Genomic DNA, 24456 nt, shown 5'->3' on the forward strand with positions numbered 1-24456 from the left:
CTATATTAATTGAAGTGCCATTTAATATAGACAACATGGAATATTCAATAAATCAGATTTTCTATATGAATAAAGGCTTGCTAAAGTGCCAAATCTTCTAGGAAGAGCATAACACATCAACCCTGTTACCCATAGATAGACAAGCTGGAAATGTTTTAGCAATTTAATTGTTTTGGTTCAGCTTGCATTCAATTACCACTCCCTGTTGCACACAAACTTCCATTCCCCCATTCACAATGGGATTTATGGCTGATTTAGGATGCAATCGTCAACCTGTTACGGTCAACTTTGTGACTTTATTTGGCATTTAATAGGCACTTACTATAATCAAATAACATTTTATTGGTCACGTACACATATTTAGCAGATGTTATTGTGGGTGTAGCAAAATACTTGTGGTGTAGCGAAATGCTTGTAAAGTCTAGTTTTATATTTAATCTCTTGAGGGGAAAACATGTTTTTTATGAAGTCGAACATGTGCTCTTTTTGACAGAATGTTAAAATTAGGTGAAATCAAAAGTATTTTTGGACTAAGTTACACTTTTCAAAAGGCACTGTGGAACAACCCTGCAACGACCCTTTTCAAAAGGCACCGTGGAACGACCCTGCAACGACCCTTTTCAAAAGGCACCGTGGAACGACCCTATTATGTCGGTAGTGAAGATAATACAACAGTTGAGTGTCAGGAGCAGGAGACCAGAGTTCAGATGAGTAACAAAACAAACATTTAAGCATTTCCCCTGATGTTCTTTGAGTATAACTACTCACACCTTCCCCAGTAAGCTGTTGGTTCTGTAGCCTTTCAGGTTAGAGCCACTCTGAGGTCATTCTCTTTTAATCTCCTTCTGTGGCAGTCTGAGACACACTGCTCCTTGTGAAACTGGAAAGACTGTATGATGCTGCAGAAACAAAATGGCCTCTCATGGTAGATTTACTGCTGTTTACTGCTGAGTGGCAACAGATAGCAGGGCTGGATATGGTTTGTAAGGAGCTTTATTAGGTGCAAATCTATACATTTTAGCTCATTTAGATTACCCAAGTTTACTTTTGTGTCAGTAGTGATGATTTCAGTGCTTTATGACATCAGAGTTATAAATAGCTTGTGAGAGTGAGAGAGTGAGATGTAAAGGAGTCGGGGACTCTGTACCTGCAGGTCATTGGCCCAGCCCACCTAATTACCACGGTTACCACGGCCCCATAACCCAGCTCCGCTGTTACCAGGTCACTGATTGGCCAGGGGGAGGGAAACTTGCTGACTTACCATTCTATGCCGGTGGGAGACTGAACCGGATAATGATATCACAGCCTAAAGTTGGCTTGGCTTTCAAGTGTGTGTGCGTGCATATCTGTCCATATGTACTATATATTTGTGTCAGTTCTATTTTCATCTCGGGTCCCACTGCGCTTCGGATACAAACACAAACACATCATGTGACAAAGAGCAGAGCCTCAGCTGCTGCATAGGATTAATCTCACCTCTGCATTCTCTCTGCCAGAGTCACACTCCCCCTACCACTCACTCCCTTCTTTCCTTTCTTCCATCCCTCCCTCATTCACTTTCCAATACAAATAACTAATTTCTCCAACCTAAATCAGATCCCACCTAAATCAAGTGATTCAGAAGAGAGCCTGGTGCAATTTGTTTAATAGTAATTTCTCCCCATCAACATGGCAGAAAATGAATTGGTATTAGGCTTTCTCTTTTTTCTTTTCTTACAACAGAGAACGGCAAATGGCAAGAATGTGATGTGCCAGCTTGAAATGGATTTTGGTAATAAACCTCTATGCACCTTTATCTTTCTTTCTCCCTTCCCCCTTTTCTCTCTTCTATTAGTCCATTCTAAAAATAAGAACCGGCAGACGTGCGTGAGGAAGAGTCTGATCTGCGCCTTCGCCATGGCCTTCATCATCAGCGTCATGCTCATCGCGGCCAATCAGATGCTGCGGAACGGCCTGGAGTAGCCACACCCAGCCACGCCCTCTGTGAGCGGGAAAAACTAACCTGCATGTGCATGATGAAAGTGGGTGAGGTCATTTCCTGTTTCTTTAGAAAGAAAAAAAAACGACTTCAAAAATGCCTCACTGTTGGTGACAAAAAAACAAAAAACACTGACTGATAAACCATCAGATTTTTCTGAGTGGATGACAGTCCGACGTCCATCGACACTGAGAAGCCAGCATGAGGAGTCCAGCAAGACCCCTCATAACCCCATTACTCTGGCAGGGACATTCAAGGGCTGACTTTCGCTTACTCTGCTGTCTCTGTTCCCTAATGCAATAAAGACACAAGTACAGGAGTTCAGTACTCTTCCTCTCTTCCCTACCCAGAGTCTTCATATGAAGGTACCTTGGAATTCAATTTGAACTTCTTGCCTCAGAACGCAGAATCATGGTGGATTGAGACATGCCCTCAGTGTATTTGTACAAGGCAGCATCCTTGTGGATTGAGACATACCCTCAATTGGATCTGTGTGAGAGAGAATTGAGCTGTGCCTCCTGCAGTGCAGAGAGCCTGATTAGCTACAGGGCGCACCGCTGCAGTCTGGCTACGCACACACGCTCTTACGCACGCATCTACGCATGTACTTCCACACACACACACACACACACACACACACAATAATTGGCCTGTTATTCTAGTTTCCTGAGGGCGGGTGGAAGCCAGCTCACCACTGGAGCATACAGTAAGGCTCTGGATGCGACAGGCATGATGGTGCCGTCTGCTGTAAGGCTGTTGTTTAAGCTCTTCTAGAAGCTTTCATCCAGAGTTCCGGAGTGAAATCGGTGGTTATTCCTGTGCCCAAATTCCTCACTGTTACTGTATCTGTGTACATTCCCAGTGCTAAACAGAACAGTGTTTGAAAGACCATAGCTGTGAAAAGTCTGGGCTGTACTGTACCTATGATCTAATTCCTCTTGAGGTAGGTAGGTCTGAACTCCTGTATTGTATTGACTCTCATGGTAATATTTAAACCACCTACAGTTTTGCTGAAGACTGCTTGAAATAGCTACAGTACTGCATGTGATCAAGTCTACGTCGATATGTAAATATGTATGTAACCCATGTTGTTGTTGTCTACGTGTATAGGGTGACGGTGTTCTACTCTGTATGTGCATGATTGTTGGTAGACTCTACTCCTGCAGATTTAGAGGTGGAGGGAAAGAGAGAGCACTGTGAAACCAGAGGCTGCTGCCTTCCAAATCACAATACACAGGCAGGCGGGCAGACAGACAGACACAAAGCTCTCTATGTTCCCCTCACCCTCTGGCCAAAGCCATAGAACTCAATAGAGATGTACTGACTGAAGAACACTACATGGTTGTTGTTGTTTTCCGTTACAAATGTGTATTTTCAGTAGGAACAGTCCATCCTTTGTGCATGCTGTTGGGTTCCTTCACCCACCCTTTTGCGCTGTACAATCATTTCCATCTATCCCCAGGAACAGAACGGAGAGTAGAATTACAGACTGGTGTAAGAGCCCCATCTAGAGGTTGGCTCAAAAATTCTGATATTTTTTGTAACACAATGTGCTCTCCTGGCTCTGGTACAAATGCAGCCTGCAAACCTTGGTAAAAACAGTGTGCAGGTGAGGTTGGAAGCCCAAAAGGGCTTATATGAAAACAACACCACAAATATAAGTACAAAAATATAAGTTTGTTCAATTAGTTAACAAAGCATATTAATTATAATTGTACATGATCAACTCAGTATACAAGAAAAGCCATGTTTGTGTGTGTGTGTGTGTGTGTGTGTGTGTGTGTGTGTGTGTGTGTGTGTGTGTGTGTGTGTGCGTGTGTGTGTGTGAGAGAGAGAGAGAGAGAGAGAGAGAGAGAGAGAGAGAGAGTTGGCTACTTAGAGGGGATTATTGGGTAGTTTGGTTCATCAGGCTGACCCCCAGTCTTTGCTTGAAGTTGATGAGGTTTTGGCAATGTGAAGATAAGAATTCCAGTGTGGTACCTCTGTATCTGATAGAGAATTGACTATGTGAGGTGCGGTAGTGGGGAGGGTGAAGGTTATTGCAGTGGCTTGTGTTAAATAGATGGATTTCAGAATTACCTGGAAGAATCCATTGAAGGGTTTAGGTAAACTTTCTGGGAGGTATGAGTATTTGTAGATGAAAGTGCATAATTGGCATACATTAATGTTGTAAATAGACAAGATATTGAGTTTCTTAAACAAAGGTGCAGATGGAGCCAGATATTTAGAGGATGTGGCTAGTCTTACAAAATCTATTTGTATGATGAGTAATTTGTGTAAGTAGGAGGCATACAGTGCATTCGGAAAGTATTCAGACCCTTTGACTTTTTTCACATTTTGTTACGTTACAGCCTTATTCTAAAACGGATTAAATTGTTTTGTTTTTTCCTCATCAATATACACACAAGACCCCATAATGACAAAACAAAAACATGTATTTTTTTATTTTTGCAAATGTATTAAAAACATTTACATAAGTATTCAGACCCTTAGTACTTTGTTGAAGCACCTTTAGCAGCGATTACAGCCACGAGTCTTCTTGGGTTTGACGCTAAAAGCTTGGCACACCCGTATTTGGAGAGTTTCTCCCATTCTTCTCTGCAGATCCTCTCAAGCTCTGTCAGGTTGGATGGGGAATGTCGCTGCACAACTATTTTCAGGTCTCTCCAGAGATGTTCGATCGGGTTCAAGTCCGGGCTCTGGCTGGGCCACTCAAGGACATTCAAGGACATTCAATGACTCGTCCCCAAGCCACTCCTGCGTTGTCTTGGCTGTGTTCTTAGGGTCATTGTCCTGTTGGAAGGTGAACCTTCACCCCAGTCTGAGGTCCTGAGTGCTCTGGAGCAGGTTTTCATCAAGGATCTCTCTGCACATTGCTCGATTCATCTTTCCCATGCTCTGACTAGTCTCCCAGTCCCTGCCGCTGAAAAACATCCCCACAGCATGATGCTGCCACCACCATGCTTCACTGTAGGGATGGTACCAGGTTACCCCCAGACGTGAAACTTGGCATTCAGGCCAAATAGTTCAATCTTGGTTTCATCAGACCAGAGAAATCTTGTTTCTGTCACGTCCTGACCAGGTAAAAGGGTCATTTGCCATAGTAGAATGGTCAGGGCGTGGCAGGGGGGTTGTTTTGTGTGTTTTGGGGTTTGTTGGTTTCTAGGGGAATGTGTTCTAGTTTTCATTTTCTATGTTTCGTTTTCCAGGTTTGGCCAAGTATGGTTTCCAATCAGAGGCAGGTGTCTTTCATTGTCTCTGACTGGAAGCCATACTTAGGCAGCCTGTTTTCCTTTGGGTTTTGTGGGTGGTTGTTTTCCGTTTAGTTGTTGTTCCCTGACGGAACTGTTGGTTGTTTGTTATTTTGTTATTGAAGTGTTTTCATTAAAAGGAAGAATGAGCACTATACACGCTGCGCCTTGGTCCCCTTTCATCGACCGCTGTGACAGTTTCTCATTGTCTGAGAGTCCTTTAGGTGCCTTTTGACAAACTCTAAGCTGGAACTCTGGAGCTCTGTCAGAGTCACCATCGGGTTCTTGGTCACCTTCCTGACCAAGGCCCTTCTCCCCTGATTGCTCCTTTTAGCCAAGCGGCCAACTCTAGGAAGAGTCTTGGTTGTTCCAAACTTCTTCCATTTAAGAATGATGGAGGCCACTGTGTTCTTGGGACCATCAATGCTACAGAAATGTTTTGGTACCCTTCCCCAGATCTGTGCTTCGACACAATCCTGTCTTGGCGCTCAACAGATAATTGCTTTTAGCTCATTGCTTGATTTTTGCTCTGACATGCACTGTCAACTGTGGGACCTTGTGTTCCAAATCATGTCCAATCAATTGAATTTACCACAGGTGGAATCCAATCAAGTTGTAGAAACATCTCAAGGATGATCAATGGAAACAGGATGCACCTGAGCTCAGTTTCGAGTCTCATAGCAAAGGGTCTGAATACTTATGTAAATAAGGTATTTCTGTTTTTTTATTTTTATTTTTTTTATTTGCACAAAAAATTAAAACCTGTTGTCGCTTTGTCATTATGGGGTATTGTGTGTAGACTGATGAGGAAAAGGCTGTAACGTACCGAATGTGGAAAAAGTCAAGGGGTCTGAATACTTTCCAAATGCACTGTATGTACTGGCCCAGACAATATTGCAGTAAATGGGATATGGTTGAATTAAGCTATAGTACATGAAAGGTATTTGGAAATGTCAGGAGAATAATCAATGCCTTGTATTGAGATGTCTAACCATCAGAACATGAAATGTTGAAATATAATATTATGATTCTTCTCTATTCTATCTGTATAGAAGGTTTTATGAAATGATGAATGTTCTATCTAAATAATTGTTGGTTTGATTAACTGCACTGTTTGTGGGACATAGATAGTAGTCTTTTATTGGAATTCTGTGTCTTGCCCATGGCAGAAAATCTCCTTTCTTATCACCTTGAAGAGGTTTGCATTAAAGTATGATCAATGAATGTCCCCATTAATTATAACATCATGTTTGGACGGATGGCTCCTCTGTGAGGTTTCCAAGTTTGTTTTATGATGTCAAAGTAAAAGCACTGATTTGTGTGCAATATCATCTTGCAAATACAGTAGGCTACACTGGATTTAATATTGTGGAGACCCCCAATTTAAGCTTAATAGGTGCAAATTCTCACCTCATTCATTATATAATGTATTCTGTCAAACTGGAGTTTGTTCCTTATTTAGCTGTTTTGAGCTGTCACCCTTGTCTGCTTCATTAATGGCACCCTAATACATATGTAGTGCACTCCTATTGACCAGGGTCCATGGGGCTCTAGTCAAAGTAGTGCACTATAGAGGGAATAGTGTGTCATTTGGGACACTACCCTGCCCTAACCCCACAATACACTGTAATACCAGGGTATAGTCTGAACCTTGTGTTGATGAATAAATAAATACATGTTAGACCACATAAAAGGCTCTGGCCTGGGTATACTATACTGTTACAGGGGATGGAGCTGTACTTGCCCTCACAGAATCAGTGCATGTCTTGATCATTAAAATTGATGGTGAATGAGACTGGAAAACTAACAGTCTCACTTCAGTAGCATGGTGTTTGAATTGCACATGTATGTGCTGTATGGACACTACATAAAATGCATAGATATACACAGTGCTTAATTTGAGCCGGATCCTGCCGGAACACCTCTCCATTTTGGACTGTTTTGTTCAGGAAACTATTTGGCCCGATCCGGTACCTCTTGTGGCATGGAAATGTACAAGAAGTACAACGTAAAAATTCGAATGAAAGTTCATTCGAGTTGCTTCTTCCTTAATTCTCCTACCCTCACAAAAAAACGTGAAAAAGTAGATTTTCAGCCCTGGCCTAATATTCTAAGTGTTGATTTGGGTTGGGCCGGCCCGGGTTTATGGTTTGCGCAACATTGTAACCTATGTTTGAGCCCAACGCCTGGCGGTGGCTGTGTGAAAAGCGCGCCATTATCTCTCACATAACTGGAATGAGATTCACTTTGTATGATCTCTCTCCCTCTCTGCTCTGATCGACATGAGCCTGCAACTCTCATCTCTCCGTTGCACTTCATGTATTTCGTTATTGATTCATAGCCGCGGGAAGGGTTCTGAAGGAACTGCAGCAGCCTACAGTCGGGAACGCGCGCCAATATGTCAGTGAAAAAACAGTACGCAGACCAAACAGGCCTTTCGTAATATGTCAAATACAATCGAGGTAAAACACAGGTTGGGAAGCAAATGGCTCCAACAGAAAAGATAAGACTCTATGCTGTAGGTTACAAAAATATTTTATCGATTTCCAAATATTGTTCTACAAAAGAGAGCGAGAGGCAGAGAGGCCAGTTAAACTGGAAAGCATTTTTAGGACTATAATTTCTTCCTCATATTGTAGCCTACAATATGCATCTACACACCTAGGCCTAGGCTATTGATGGATTCAAGACAATGTCGTTTTTGTTGATCTCAGATTCTGTTTGTCAGTGTCAGTAGCCTGCCATTTCGATAATATGTGCTGTATTAAAAAGGATTCTGCCAAGGTCTCCAGTCATGGACCCTAAAAATGCTCCCCATGTGTGCAACTTCTGTAAGTGCCTCTACTCTACTGCTCTATTCTACTACGCAAATGCGATGATATGCATGTAATGCTTTATTATAATGGCGATTTCTTTTCTCATGCGTTCCGGTACCTCAGAACTCCCCAGGTCACCCCCTCTCACGCTCACTTTTTGTTCCGGCACCTCCCGATTTACAAATTTAGCACTGGAATACAGTACATACATATACACACGTGAACTGTGCATGCACACCATTAAAACATGTAGGGGCAGTTTCCCGGACACACATTAAGCCTTGTGCTGGACTAAATAGCAAGATCAATGGAAAATCTCCATTTATAGTGCTTTTAAGTCCAGATTTAAGTTGTATTATTAATAATAGCCTGAATATTATATCTGTAAATACTGAAATCGGTACAAAAGTAAATGGAAAGCATTTATGCAATAAAACATCTCTTTTTTGGTAAATGTTGCTGTATCTCATTGTCTTCCATCAGATATGACTAGTGTTGTTTAGAAGACCACAAAATGGAGGTATAACCAGTACATCAGTATGCTGTAACCCTGGTTGTAAATTATAGATCAGCGCCCATATTTACAAAGCATCTTAGAGTAGGAGTGCCGATCTAGAAGCCATGTTCCGATCCCTGTCCATGTAATCTAAAAGGCTAAACTGATCCTAGTTACAAGGTCAGACAACTGTTATGGAACTGATTACACAGCCTACTGTGGCACTATACTCGCGGAGTCTAGGGTCCCTAGGCGCAAGCCTAATTGTTCTGTAACCTCAATAGGTGTGTGCATTAACATGGAAGTATGAGTGTGTGTTTCCCGGAGGGCAGCGGGCTTGCTTACCGTGGATAGCTCTGGCGTGACTCCGTGGTCGGGCCAGCACAAGCGGGTCGTTGATGTTTAAATTGGTGTGAAATAAATAATACAAAAACAACATGGCATTTCAAACGAAATGTACAAAATAAAATAGGCAGGTGAGAGCACTCTCCTTCAGCTCGCTAGCTCCCTCATTTTTATTTATGATCTAAAAGTTAGAACTGATCCTAGATCAGCATTTCTAATCTGAGGCCTTATGAATACAGGCCCTGGGTCTGTATTCATAACGCGTTTCAAAATAGAAGTGCTGATCTGGGATCAAGTCCCTCTGTCCATGCAATCTTCTTCGTTATGATCTAAATAAGACTAAACTGATCCTAGGTCAGCACTCATGTTCTGAGACGCTTGCGGGCCTCGACTGCCTCCTTGTTTTTAATGGCTGCCTCCTCCTTTACTCCCACACACACACTACATAGTGAATGTGTTTGTTCTATTCATACCTTAGCCGCATTCTAATGGCTCTGCTAGCAGTATCCTCCGCTGATGCTAGCCAGCTGGGATAAAGCTGAATGGAAAAATGGGACAGTCTCTTTTGAAATCAATTAAAAATGATTTTGGATGCGCTCATTGACAGTGAAAATATATATTTTTTAACAACAGTAAATAAATAGAGGACTAACAAAGGTCACAGTTGTAAATGAGAACTTGTTCTCAACTGGTCCTACCTGGTTAAATAAAGGTGAAATAAAAACAAATTAAAAAAAACAAATGAAGAACACAAAGCATGGTGTGTCAGAGATAGTTGTGCTGAATCCGTCACAAAACAGTTTGGTCTTAATGCACTTTTCATATTTGTTTCTTTTCAATTTGGAAATATCTTAATAGGTTGCTGAAAAGGAAGGGCTAAAACCCTTTCAAGAAATCCAAACATTGAAGTTCAATAAATCTGTTGTAGGCTGTGATGGGTTAATATTGTGTCAACTTAATCACCCCATATAGTATTTGAATACACAACTTAAACAAAAAAAAAAAAATTAAAATACCATCAGACCAGCAGTTTATTGGAAGACAATCTTGGAAAAGTCCAACTGATAACACCAAGTGAATAATTGTAATAATACAGTATGACATCTGATACAATTCAGTACAATAACACTATCTTGGCCAAAGAAGAATTCTGCATCATGCTGTGGCTACTGCTTCATTGTGTTTTTGATGTTCCACCTCTGTCCGGAGCAGGTCTGAAGCACCAGCGAGTGTCCGAAGTAAACGTTAGCCTGTATCACCTCCAGACAGCGACCCGTGGCTCTGTTGATGATCGACTCGTTCTGAAGGACAGAGGAAATAGAATTTTCTCAATTGAGTAGGCTACCTTCATGGGACCTCAGAGTATTCATAAAGCTTCTCAGACTAAAAGTGCTGATCTAAGATCAGTTTAGCCTTTTACATTATAATGAATGGACAGTGGGGGATCTGATTCTAGATTAGCACTCCTACTCTTAGATGCTTTATGATCAACAGTCACCTCCAGGCAGCTTCTATCATTTTTTATTTCCGACTTCACAGGTCCTTACAATGTGGTGTTATTACAGTGTTACAACACAGGGTTAACCTGCGCAGGTCTGGCATGGCAGGGGCTCGCTGCGGCCCTATGCTCTACAGGGAACGAAGAGGAGTAAATAAGTAAGTAAGTAAGTAAGTAACACGGTATAAGATAAACTTAAATGAAAGGAATAAAAAATAAAATTAAAATAAAAACGATGTAAAAGTGAGTCTGACCTGAGAGAAGTGCCATGTGGTCAGCCTGGTGTTGGAGACTTTGTCACAGTTGAGGAGCTGAGGGAAATTGGAGACCTGGTCGTCCATCAGACAGCGTGTTTCGTCCCCTGTACTGCCCAGAGCGCCGAGGAAAAAATGGCCCTCCTTGGTGTACCGACCCAACTGGGAGGAACAGGGATACACTACTGTGAATGGCTGGTCAAGGGTTATCAACAACACTATATGTGTTCTCCCCTGTACTGGCCAGAGCACCCAGGAAGAACTGTCCCTCTTTGATATTGTGACGTAGAAGTCCGTCACTGGCCGCGGGCAGCATTTGGTACTTTAACGCACGCACACATTCATCACTCCTCCCTGCTCCGTTATCAGATAAGTTAACAATGTGGGTCGACACACAAGTTAACGTCTCTATCTTAGTACATACATTTCACACTTACTTCAGTAACCAGTTAGGGTATAAAGACAGGTGTTCATATTTAATATAAGCAATATTTAGTATACTTATCGATGTTATGGATGAGCGCGGTTGTTTGTTCTGTTCCTCTCTCTCTCCATCTCTGTAGCTTCCAGGTATGCTGGATAAGGACCCGAGCTAAGGGAATTGGGCTTACTTTGTAGTGCCTGTCCGGAATGGCTCATTAATGTAAACGGGCATATTGGAAGACACTGTCAGTAGTGATGTAATTTTGTAAATGTTATTTTGTGATGTTGTTTCATAAACGTGTTGCAATGTATATATTTTGGTATGTTTAGATAAATGGAAACTGTATGTTGAATAGGTAATTGCTTAATTAATTAGTGTTAATTGTTCTGAGGGGAGGGGCTACCCCTACAAAAGGAGCCTCTCTTTCAGTTCATGGAGAGGCATTTTGGATTGAGCTGTGGGTGGGGCAGCTTTGTTTTTAAGCTGTCCCATAAGGTATACGTTTGATGGCAGTACTGTTGTTTTGTTCCGGAATCACTATGTAAATAAACACCGTTGCACAGAAGAACTTTTGCGGCTCCGCCATCTTTTTATTTTTTATAGAGGTTAGGTTTTCCAGTTTAGCCTTCTGGCCTACTCTACGTGACAGATATACTGACACAACTGGTAGGAGAGAGACACAGGGAGACCAAATTAAGTGGTGAATGGTAAAGGGCTATCAACAACAACTAGCTGTGTCCTCCTCAACTCAACTGGGAGGAACACACAGAGAGACAAGTTACAGTAGTATATGGCTAAAAAGTCAAAAGTAATCAAATATTTTTATTTCACAAACACTAACAAATTATTTTCTGACACTGAAGTCTGGTAGATTGTTTCGACCGCAGTTGTTGTATTGCGTTTCCGGCAGAGCAAGTTGTTTCTATTTTTTTAAATCAATTGAAATGATTTGTGATATGATATTATATCCGCTCTCATTCAAAGTGGGTCTTAAAAAAATGCATTAACATGATATGATTGAGACATTTTGTCCGCATATTTTATTTTGACTGTAGAACCTGTCATGATATCCGCTACATTTGTGTCACAGGGGCAAAGGACTACATTCTGGTTAAATAAAAAAGTTCCCCTGCAGATTTTTCTCTCACAGCTTGCAGGCACAGTGCCTCTCTAGTGAACCTAGAATGTGTCCCAAATAGCACCCTATTTCCAATATAGCGCAATACTTTTGGTCAAAGGTAGTGCACTAAGTAGGGAATAAGGTGCCAGTTTAATCGGTTACCTGAGGTCCCATTCCGTGACAGGGGTGCAGGGTGGCCGTGTGGTTTACCTTCTCTCCCTGGTCCATACACAGATGGGTCGCTTTGCTACTACGAATCTACAGGGAGGGAGGGAGAGAGAAAGAGAGAGAGAGGGGGGGATGGAGGGGGTAGAGAGAAAGAGAAAAAGACAAAGAGAGAAAGGGTGGGAAACTTTTTATGAGGGGAAAAAGCTACTTGGCTGCTAAAAGCATCTTATGAGTGTTTGATGAGTGTTTAGTAAAATTTGGTGTATAGGCCCTGTCGCCAGTAAAACTCACCTCCCCATAAAAGAGAGTGTTGTTGTACCTCCTCATCTCTGGATAGACGTTGTCCAGGTACCACTCAAAGTTCTTACAATGCAGTGACTTCCTCAAGGCTACCCTCTGAGAGATGTCCCCATAGTCTATCCCATGGTTCTGGAACAGAGAGTGGTTGATTACAGAATGTGTCCCAAATGGCACCCCAAAGTAGCCTAGTGAGCCATCCTGATCTCGCAAGCTTACAATAATGTTTCGCTGTACGGAATTCCAGATGGCTCGCGAGGCTAACACCATAGGGCTCTGGTCAAAAGTAGTGCACTATATGGGGAATGGGGTGCCATTTGAGACGCACACACAATTACAAATATGTAACATTAGCAATGAAATGGATGGTGTACATATACTGCATAATGTAGTAGGATAATGAAGAGATGAATTGAAATAGACTACTGAAAATCTAGGTAGGGGAATAGGCGTTTTATCTGAACATACACTACCGTTCAAAAGTTTGGTGTCACTTAAAAATGTCCTTGTTTTTGAAAGAAAAGTACATTTTTTGTCCATTAAGATAACAAAATTGGTCAGAAATACAGTGTAGACATTGTTAATGTTCTAAATGACTATTGAAGCTGGAAACGGCAGATTTTTTATGGAATATCTTCATATGCGTACGGAGGCCCATTATCAGCAACCATCAGTCCTGTGTTCCAATGGCATGTTGTGTTAGCTAATCCAAGTTTATAATTTTAATTGATCATTAGAAAACCCTTTTGCAATTATGTTAGCACGGCTGAAAACTGTTGTTCTAATTAAAGAAGCAATAAAACTGGCCTTCTATAGACGAGTTGAGTATCTGGAGCATCAGCATTTGTGGGTTCGATTACAGGCTCAAAATGGCCAGAAACAACGACCTTTCTTCTGAAACTCGTCAGTCTATTCTTGTTCTGAGAAATGAAGGCTATTCCATGCGAGGAATTGCCAAGAAACTGAAGATCTCGTACAACGCTGTGTATTACTCCCTTCACAGAACAACGCAAACTGGCTCTAACCAGAATAGAAAGAGGAGTGGGAGGCCCCTGTGCACAACTGAGCAAGAAGACAAGTACATTAGAGTGTCTATTTTGAGAAAGAGACGCCTCACAAGTCCTCAACTGGCAACTTCATTAAATAGTACACACAAAAAACCAGTCTCAACGTCAACAGTGAAGAGGCGACTCCGGGATGCTGACCTTCTAGGCAGAGTTGCAAAGAAAAATCCATATCGCAGACTGGCCAATAAAAGTAAAATATTAAGATGGGCAAAAGAACACAGACACTGGACAGAGGAACTCTGCCTAGAAGGCCAGCATCCCGGAGTCGCCTCTTCACTGTTGACGTTGAGACTGGTGTTTTGCGGGTACTATTTAATGAAGCTGCCAGTTGAGGACTTGTGAGGCGTCTGTAATCGAACCCACAAATGCTGATGCTCCAGATAATCAACTAGTCTAAAGAACACCAGTTTATGGCTTCTTTAATCAGAACAACAATTTTCAGCTGTACTAACATAATTGCAAAAGGGTTTTCTTATGATCAATTAGCCTTTTAAAATGATAAACTTGGATTAGCTAACACAACGTGCCATTGGAACACAGGAGTGATGGTTGCTGACAATGGGCCTCTGTATGCCTATATAGATATTCCATTAAAATCAGCCGTTTCCAGCTACAATAGTCATTTACAACATTAACAATGTCTCCACTGTATTTTTGACCAATTCGATGTTATTTTAATGGAACATTTTCTTGTTGCTTTTCTTTAAAAAACAAGGACATTTCTAAGTGACCCAAAACTTTTGAATGGTAATGTATGTCCGCAAAACTGATCATAGATCAGTGTATAGGGTTCAACTTCACCTCACTCCCTGATCTGGAGTTCTATCTGAACATACATGTTCATATGCCCCCCCCAAAATGACCTCAAATCACTATGTAGGAGCAACTAACCTCCATTGGGATGTTCCAGGCCAGGTAGACATGGGACTTAAACTGGTCCATCCAGACCTCGGCCACGCGCAGGGCATTACGCCGCGTGCTGGAGGCTATGTTGCTGTGGTAAGGCTTCTTCATCCTGGCGATGTGAGCCACTCTGGAGCAGGGCAGCACCTCCATACTGCCCCCACACAGCCACACCTGGTAATGCATGTTGGTGGAGAAATAGTATGAGAACAGAGCACATACCTTCACACAAAACAAATGTTCTGCAGGACTAACACAAATAATTAAGAAAGCAAGTAGACAAACACACGAACAAACAACCCAATGCTTAGCTATACTCAAAGAACCACAATTACATACTTGCTAAAATAGGACAAAACACAACAAATACAAGATACAGAATGCACTATTCACACACTAGTCACCCTGCCTCTCGCCACCCTAACATACAATAACTGCATCCAAAATGGCACCCTATTCCCTTTATAGTGCACTACTTTTGACCAGAGCCCAATTATGCTCAGCCTTCACAGAGAAATGGGTGCCACACAAACCTTGATCCCCAGTTCGATGTTCTCTCCTCCGTAGACGTCCATGCCAGAGTCCAGCAGCCCCAGGTGCCCAAAGTAGTCCCGGTTCACCACAAAGGAGCAACCAATCATTGCAGGAGTTCTGAGGGGGGAAGTGGGGATAGTGTTTCCCTTATTTTGGCAATTGGGTTCTCTAAATTCAAGTGTTTATTTAGTTGTGTGTATGCGTTTGCGTGCCCCTGTGTATGTGTGTGTGTGTGTGTACTCGTGCGTACACGTGCCCGTGCGTGTGTGTGTATAGCCTACCTAATGGGTGCGGAGGTGTCCCCGTCATCCCACCACTGTTTGGGGGGGTTGATGTACATGCACCACAGCTCCCAATTGTAGCCATGGCCAGAGTTCTCGTAGCGCTCCAGCTCAAAAGTCTCGTGCTTGATGTTATCGATGGAGGGCAGGATGATCCTCTTGTGGTCTTCTTTGATTCTGGTCAGAACCGGCTCAGCCCTGACATAGAGAGACAGAAAGATGAGGCCGGAGGTTTCTTAAGATTTACTGTCTCCTTCTCTCCCTCTCTGCCTCCCTAAGCCTCCAAGTCAGTCCCCCTAGTTCTTCTGAGTTGAGTCAAGTTGAGTTGAGTCAGAAGCAGTTCCCTGTGTAGTGGGTAGTTTTTCTGTGTATTTGTGGGCCCTGGCCAACTCTAGTGTATACATAAGGAACATACCAACACCGTGACTGTACGTGAATACTAGGCCTACTTTTAATACTGTCAGTTGATAAAAGTTTATGGCAATTCAGTTCTTTAGACTATTATTACAAATATGGTCATGCAGATATTCTAGATGGATAGAAGTAGTATGCAATTCTTTCATCTGGAAAATCTCACATTGCTGCTTGACCAACTGCTGAAGTATTCCTTCTGATCCCCCCCTTTAAGTCAAAGTTTATTAAACCATCGATCCCAACAACTGAAAGTTCAAGTTGAAACCCACACATACACTCACCAGGAGGGTGTGAACTCAACGTGGGCATCGAAGAAACCTGTCACCTCGCTACTGGCTGCCTTCCAGCCCTCGATGCGGGCACGGATCAGTCCCTCTCGCTTCTGGTTCCTCACGATTTTCACCATACCTGGGTAACGCTTGTTTACATAATCCTCCAACGGCCCTTTCAGTTGTTCTGGGACACAACCAAATACAACTAAGCAACACACACAGACAAACATAAGCAAGCAGACACACACAGAAGCACACCCACAAACACTTTCAGAAAAACACTTAGGCGCATGTGCACACACACACACACACACACACACACACACACACACACACACACACACACACACACACTCTCACACACACACACACACACACACACACACAGAGAGAAGAGATGTATCTGTTTTCATGGGCCCCAGCGTTGCAGTGCTTTCTAACAGTCTCACAACAACACCAGGGGGAGTTGGGTGCTTCCTGAGCTATGGCTTCTGCGCTATGAGCTTTTTCCCCCTGGACACACTCTCAGAACCCCCACAGCCCTCACTCAAACACACACTGGCAGATCTGCTCAATAGTATGCAAATGGAGTCCATTGGCTCCTACATGAACGAGCACGACATCTTCATGCTTGTGATATTTTTAAATGTGGGTCAAAAGAGAAATAAAAGTATTATCCGAGTTTAGACAGTGTCATTCACTCTCGCCTGCCGAACACATGCCCTCACCGTCATTAACAGAACGGCGAGGAAATAGTGCCCGACAGGTGAGGGCGATGGACACTGTCAACCGATTGACCCCGCCTCCCCAGCAGGCCGGAGGCTGGGGCAACACCATGTGCGAGCTAACTAGCTCACTTGTTAGCGACACCGTGTGCTAGCTTGCCAGTTAGCAAGAAAACGGTGTGGCCCCCACCTCCCTCCTGCTGTGTGCCAGAGAAAACCGTGCATGACAGGGGGGGCGAAGGACACTGTCTATCGGAGTCGCCCCCGCCTTCCGCTAGCACAGCAGATGGGAGGATGGATTGACACTGTGTGGTAGCTAACTAGCTAGCTTGCTAGTTAGTGACACCGTGTGCTATCTTGCTAGTTAGCTAGCACACGGTGTTGCCCCCGCCTCCCGTGTACCGGACTAGCTGGCTAAGCTAGCACACAGTGTCCTTCGCTCCCGCCTGCCGAACACCTGCCCTCGCCGTCGTTACCTGAACTGTGGAAAAACAGTGCCCGACAGTCGGGGGTGAAGGTCACTGTCTACCGGTGTACGGCTAGCTAGCTACCATTGTCGCCCCTGCCCCTTCTGTGGGGTTTATCGGCGGCTGGGATCCAACGTTATTGTGCATTAATGCTACCTACTATACTGGAGCACCCCTGCCTCCAGCCTGTCCTAGCTTAAACATTTACAAATAGTATAAAAAGACATTCCTGCAGATGCAGGTATACCCACATGCAGGAATGCCCTTCTCGATGTGCTGGCGGATGTGCAGTGCATGTGTGGCTGAGAGAAGACTTATGCAGACAGTAAGAGGGTGTGTGTTATTTGTTTGCATGCCTCTCCATCTCAACCACTGCAATATCTTATTTCCCCCCCTCCATGATGGATTGCTGCCACCCTGCCGTGCCAGGAATGTGGGGGAAATTGAACCGTTTTTCTCTACTTTTTCTCTTTCCCTCTCTGCCCCTCACTTTCTACTAAACTCCTCCACCCTTACACTCTCTCCCTCTACCCACATCTCTCCCTCTTCCGTTCTATATCCACCTTTCTGCGCCTATAATTGTCTCTCTTCCTCTCTCTAACCACCTCTCTCTCTGCTCACTGCTTACTCTCTTCACAACTGTCCCTCTCCTTGGATGGATTTTGTCAAAAAGACATCTTCTCTTGCCTTGATCTGACTGTCCTGTCCGTGCAGCAAAACAGCATGTTGGACAAGGATGTAGAATATAATTTAATTAAATGCATAAACCAAATATATATTGTATCAATGTATATTGGATGTGTGTGTATGTGTTCTCATACCATTTCTTCACCAACATGCCCTTTCAGGTATGAGTGTGTGTGTGTGTGTGTGTGTGTGTGTGTGTGTGTGTGTGTGTGTGTGTGTGTGTGTGTATGGCAGTGTGTGTGTGTGTGTCTGCGTGCCTGTGTATTTCTCCTCACCGTCATCGCTGTAGTCGTCCACCAAGATGATCTCTTTGAGGAGGTGAGCCGGTGTGTGATTGACAGCTGAGTGGACGGAGCGGAGGATTACTGACAACGCCTCATTGACAAAGATGAAGATAAGGGAGATGTTTGGAAGATCCCTGGGGAAGCTGGCCTTTTTACACCTGGAGACCACACACACACACACAAAGACCAATGCAGACACACATGCACACACACACAGAGAGACATACACGCACACATCATTAGCTATTGTCATTAATGACATCAAACATTAATACATCCTTATACATTATAGATAAAGGCAAACGGTGAGTCCATCATTCAATATTCAGGAACATGGTACTTTAACACTCCTATGTAAAGCTAATGTCTTAAGTAGCCCTATATAATAATAATATGTGTATAGTTAAGCAATAAGGCATGGGGGGTGTGGTATATGGCCAATATACCACGGGTAAGAGCTGTTCTTATACACGACGCATCGCAGAGTGCCTGGACACAGCCCTTAGTTGTGGTATATTGGCCATATACCACAAACCCCCAAAGTGCCTTATTGCTATTATAGACTGGTTATCAATGTAATTAGAGCAATATAAATAAATGTTTTGTCATACCCATGGTATACGGTCTGATATACCATGGATGTTAGTCAATCAGCATTCAGGGCTCTAACCACCCAGTTTAAAATACAATGTAGCCCGCCCTTATGGCGGAGGGCTCATGTAAAGTACTACCCAACATTCCAGTGTAGGTTTCCAAGTTTATCACCACCATGCAAGCTGCTTCTTCTCCAAGTCTCTTCTGTACATGTTGATGATGACCTGACACATTTTGGTTTGCAATTGAAAATGAGAACCATGTGCCTCTTCCTGTTCCCCACAATCACGTTTTTCACAAGTCTCAACACACCCCCTCTCCCTAGCCTCCCAGCAAGTACACTGTGGGAGAGAGCGATAGGAAGTCTATTTTTACTGTAGCATTTGTTATAACGAGAGCCAACACTAATGAGAGGAAGTGAGGAATCTGTGGCTGGCTATGTCCTAATAGTTCAAAGTGGCTTTTGTTTTGAAGTTTTTACTCTTCGACTATGTGTCGGTATCTATCCTTCCTCTTATCGCCTTTCCCTCAACTGTGCTGGTCTTAAAGAATTGGACAGTTGAGAGCAAGTCAGCAGTCACTTTCGACTGCTGAGATACATCCGAAGAATTGCGATACAGTACATCCAAGTAAGTAAGGAAAGGATTGGATGATGTTAGTCAATTTCATGGCTCTAACTCCTAGCTCTTTCTGCTGCAGGGCATAGAGAGAGATACCCAATAGAGAGAAGGCTTCCATTGTAGGAGGTAGCTAGACGATACTGTTCTGTTACCAAGCAAAGATATACCAGAAAGAGAAGGCTCCCATTCTAATGTGTTACCATACAAAGAGAAATCACACTCTACATGCATCATGGTCCTCTTAGAGCTCGAAATAGAGAAACTAAATTCCAAATGCGTGTGTCTGTGTGCTAGTAGATGTGAGTGTGGGTGTGTTCCCATTCCCTGCGGCTGCCGGCGGGTGTGTATCACAGCTGGTGGGTGAGCAGAGCTGGGGCGAGGGAGTTCTCATCAGGGGCTTTCAAATGGGGTCTGCCTGCTAACCAGCACAGCATTGGGGACAGATAGAAATGTCTCTTTAGAAAAGTGCGTAAAAGAGCTGCACTGCTAATGTTCAAACATACATTTGTTTCTGTGTGCTGATGGGTTGTGTACACGCACAAACATAATGTATGTGTGCGTGCGCGCACTTCCGACGTGTGTCCAAGTGTCAATTGCCGCATTAGACTGCAACTTCCATCACAAATAAGACCGCAAAAAACAACAAAGAAAGAGGGATTAGACTACAGAGATAATACTAGATGGTTTTAAGAATATTGTATTTTTAACCACAAAGCTAAGTGGTGCCAAAACAATAACATCTGCTGTCAAATCTTTAATCATGACTCTCTGACCATGGCAACAATCCAGTAGCAGCGAAACAACTAACAGACCAAGGTATACACTACCATGTTTATCACTTCTGATTAGATCATGAGCCCAAGATATGGCTGAGATCCAGAGATGGGTATCAAATAAAACAAAGTGCACACACACACAGACTAACGCTTGCAACTTGCAGCTTACAAACCCAAATGTAATGTTTTGACACAATCCTATGTGGATTGGTCTTTGGAAAACATAAAAGCACATGAAAATTGTAGCGGGTCTATCGTACTGAAACACGGTTGTCAGCTGAGCTATAGTAAGAGTGGCCCTGGTCAAAAGTAATGCTGCACTATATAAGGAATAGAGTGCCGTTATGGGCCAAAAAGAGTGCAATATAGGGTGCCGAAAACTTACTTGCTAGGCCGGAAGTCTGGTATGGACCGGTCCAGTGATATCTTTTGGCTGAGGTAAGCATTGTATCCATATTTCTCCCTCAGTACTTTGGCGTCAGCCTCTTCTTTTGAGGCTAGGGTGGCAGGGAAACCCCCTTTACCTCGCCCCCCAAAACCTTCAATCAGCCCCAGGGACTTGGACAGACCTGAAGTTCACAGTCAAGAAAAGGTCACTATGCTATAACACATTTGCCTCGTTGTTTTGTGAATCATTGACTTTTAACAAAGGAGGTACAGTAGCTGTATACTATATATGTCCCAAATGGCACCATATTCCCTATATAGTGCACTAACCTGTGGGCCCTGGTCAAAAGTAGTAGTACACTAATTATAGAGTGCCATTTGGGAGGATCCATTTGGGAGGATCCTTAGCATCAGCCAATGTAAATAACAGCAATCATGGTAGGTTTTGAGTGACATACAAAGTAACCAATGAGCCATAGTCATTGTTTTTAAGTGGGTAGGCTAGAGTGCTAAAGAGTCATAGCCTACCATTAAGCTGTCTGTAAACCACGTCCTCCAACGACCCGAGTCTCTTTAGCAATACTTCATGACTGATGCTCAAACCTTGAGCAGTGCCGTTAGATCGTGATTGTCTTTTCACATCGTCCTGACCGATGGTTTTTGCTACTCGGGTGTGGGTGCACTTGGTCCAAAGTGTCATGAACCCCGCAACCGCAACCACGTTCAGCACCAATAACACTCTCCATCTTCTTAACACAAAAGCCATTAAAGTTGTTGATGTCCGGTATCCAAATTGCAGTATTTTTGGGGCGATTCAGGACAAATTCAGGAGTCCTCCTCGTTGCGATGTGCAATAAGGTTCAATGTAAATTTGTGTTGATGAAGGCATTTTTTGTATGTATATACTGTAGGCGACATTCCAACTGGAGAAGCTGGTGCTGCAAATCAACAGTAGATAATTGCTACAGTGATCAAATTGAACTGTGTGCGCATTGATAGGCTAGGCTACTATCTGCCGGACGTTTAACAGATAAACAAAGCTGAAACATAGACTCTATTTCAGATTTCGATTGCTCATATTCTAACATAACTTAGGCTAATTACAACGTTTCAATAATAAGCGTTAACCACCTACCATTTCGCATTGGATCAATTTTTAGGCTGCGTCCTCGTTCGGGGTAATTTTGGAGCCTGGTCATGGGCTCTCATACGTGACTTCTCTGTTTAAAATGTATTGTTAGAAGATCGAGCGTAGAAGATGTTAGACAGAGACTAGCATATCTTCAGTTTTGAAGAGTCCGGTTTCTTAAATATTTAAAGAGTCAGAAGGCTATCTCAAGTCTGTCTTTCTTTCTTTGCATCCAGCAGAAGTGGGCTATGACTCTGACCTCGGATCCTCAAAATCATAGCAGATAAATACTGACCACATAAAACGCCTATCCCATGTTTAAGCATTCTCTGTGCAGCTTTGATCCTCCACGTGTAGGAAAAATAATTGTGAGACGTTTTGAGCGGTGCATTGCACGAATAGACTGCTACACAGCCAGCCAGCCAGCCTAAAATATAACCGTCCGCAGAATGCAGCAGCGCCGATGAAAGACACCTCAAATGCAGAACATAAATGCGGATGAAATAATTCCAAACGAGGTGTCGTCTCACATTCGGTCTATTGAAAGTAATGCAAAACGTGTTTCCCCTATACCCGTATTCTCACTGTTTTCTTATTTTGTCGTTTTGTCTAATTTTGCCGAATTATTCAAATGTGCTAGCAAGATAGCGCTTAATAACGGCACGCAGGAAAACAGGGAATGGAGTTCCTAGGAAGAGATTTGTTTTGAGCGTGCCTGGTTAGTGTGCCAGCCAGTCACACAGTGAAGAAAGCAGTTCGTTGATGCAGACTGATGGGCTGAGTTGACTCGCACCAATTATCTGCAATTATGGTGCATTCAAATCATATTTTGTCTGAAACTTTCCTCCCATGATTATTGTAAGCTACTGTAAGCCTATGTCCCAAGCGAAATAATGCATTTGAAATAACATAAAACTGTGATATAATGAACAACATTTCTTCTATCTTCCCAAAACTTCCAAAGAACACATAGGCCTACCTATTTAAGAGTTACAAAACTTATCAGAATACTGAAATCGTTTTTATTCTGCTATTTAAATGTAATTATTGCAAGCTTAAAAAGAGAGCAGAGGCTGTGGATCTGACTTTTCTGGACCCCTCTTCCCGACAGCTAAAGGTCCCAAAGCTTCTGTGCATGTGATCTTCTATGAATCGCTTCCATAATGTTAGCTGTCACGTTAGCTAGCTAATTGTTGTTCAGAAGAATGAACATAAACGTTAGAAATCCGGGTTTGACCGTTGTATGAACAAGCTACAGTGAGGGAAAAAACTATTTGATCCCCCGCTGATTTTGTACGTTTGCCCACTGACAAAGAAATGATCAGTCTATAATTTTAATGGTAGGTTTATTTGAACAGTGAGAGACAGAATAACAACAAAAAAATCCAGAAAAACCCATGTCAAAAATGTTATAAATTGATTTGCATTTTAATGAGGGAAATAAGTATTTGACCCCCTCTCAATCAGAAAGATTTCTGGCTCCCAGTTGTCTTTTATACAGGTAACGAGCTCTTAAAGGGAGTGCTCCTAATCTCAGCTTGTTACCTGTATAAAAGACAGCTGTCCACAGAAGCAATCAATCAATCAGATTCCAAACTCTCCACCATGGCCAAGATCAAAGAGCCCTCCAAGGATGTCAGGGACAAGATTGTAGACCTACACAAGGCCAACTGGGACCATAGTCACCAAGAAAACAATTGGTAACACACTACACCGTGAAGCACTGAAATCCTGCAGCGCCCGCAAGGTCCCCCTGCTCAAGAAAGCACATATACATGTGTAACCGATGTGAAATGGCTAGTTAGTTAGCGGTGGTGCGCGCGAATAGCGTTTCAATCAGTGACGTCACTCGCTCTGAGACTTGAAGTAGGGTTTCCCATTGCGTTGCAAGGGCCGCGGCTTTTGTGGCGCGATGGGTAACGATGCTTCGTGGGGTGTCAGTTGTTGATGTGTGCAAGGGTCCCTGGTTCGAGCCCGGGTTGGGGGCGAAGAGAGGGACGGAACCTACACTGTTACACATGCCCGTCTGAAGTTTGACAATGAACATCTGAATGATTCAGAGGACAACTGGGTGAAAGTGTTGTGGTCAGATGAGACCAAAATGGAGCTCTTTGGAGAAGGAATGCTGCCTATGACCCCAAGAACACCATCCCCACCGTCAGACATGGAGGTGGAAACATTATGCTTTGGCGGTGTTTTTCTGCTAAGGGGTCAGGACAACTTCACCGCATCAAAGGGACGATGGACGGGGCCATGTACCGTCAAATCTTGGGTGAGGACCTCCTTTCCTCTGCCAGGGCATTGAAAATGGTATTCCAGCTTGACAATGACCCATAACACATGGCCAAGGCAACAAAGGAGTGGCTCAAGAAGAAGCACATTAAGGTCCTGGAGTGGCCTAGTGTAACGGCTGTCTTCATAAATGGACCAAGGCGCAGCGGGTATGTGAATACTCATATTTAATTACAAATAAGGAGTAAAGCATCCACTTAACAATACAATAAAGGTGACAACAGCTACAGTTCTGCAGGCTAGAAACACAGTGCAAAAACAACCACCCACAACCCCAAAGAAAAACACACACACCTATATAGGACTTCCAATCAAAGGCAACTCAACACACCTGCCTTCAATTGGAAGTCCCAATCAACAATACAAACATTCCCCAT

General features: G+C 43.2%; 2 protein-coding genes across 8 annotated transcripts in view; one reads left to right on the plus strand and one right to left on the minus strand.

Moving 5' to 3' along the window:
• The window catches only part of LOC106612817 (calcium-binding protein 8), a 68831-nt gene extending 59192 nt beyond the window's left edge, over nt 1-9639 (plus strand). For both annotated transcript variants that reach the window (XM_014214341.3, XM_014214339.3), the window contains exon 6: nt 1835-9639. In XM_014214341.3, the coding sequence (XP_014069816.1) occupies nt 1835-1962 (128 nt within the window). In that variant the 3' untranslated portion in view covers nt 1963-9639. The remainder of the gene's footprint in view (nt 1-1834) is intronic.
• A 260-nt stretch (nt 9640-9899) lies between these two features.
• LOC106612816 (polypeptide N-acetylgalactosaminyltransferase 17) lies at nt 9900-22499 on the minus strand. 6 transcript variants are annotated; one of them, XM_045724604.2, is made up of 13 exons: nt 21794-22499; nt 21187-21596; nt 20657-20840; nt 18273-18439; nt 16128-16323; nt 15433-15630; nt 15151-15268; nt 14606-14791; nt 12642-12779; nt 12345-12440; nt 10639-10800; nt 10434-10515; nt 10056-10187 (listed from the first exon to the last, which is right to left on the minus strand). In XM_045724604.2, coding segments are annotated over exons 2-13 (1767 nt in total). In that variant the 5' UTR covers nt 21425-21596; nt 21794-22499; the 3' UTR covers nt 10056-10185. The 6 variants fall into 6 exon arrangements, with proteins under 6 accessions (XP_045580558.2, XP_045580556.2, XP_014069807.1 ...); XM_045724603.2 differs by having other exon boundaries at nt 10058-10187; nt 10385-10515; XM_045724602.2 differs by having other exon boundaries at nt 9900-10515.
• Nucleotides 22500-24456: the final 1957 nt, after the last annotated feature.

Source organism: Salmo salar, chromosome 09 (assembly GCF_965601325.2).
Source record: "Salmo salar chromosome 09, fSalSal1, whole genome shotgun sequence".
NCBI classification, from domain to species: Eukaryota; Metazoa; Chordata; class Actinopteri; order Salmoniformes; family Salmonidae; genus Salmo; species Salmo salar.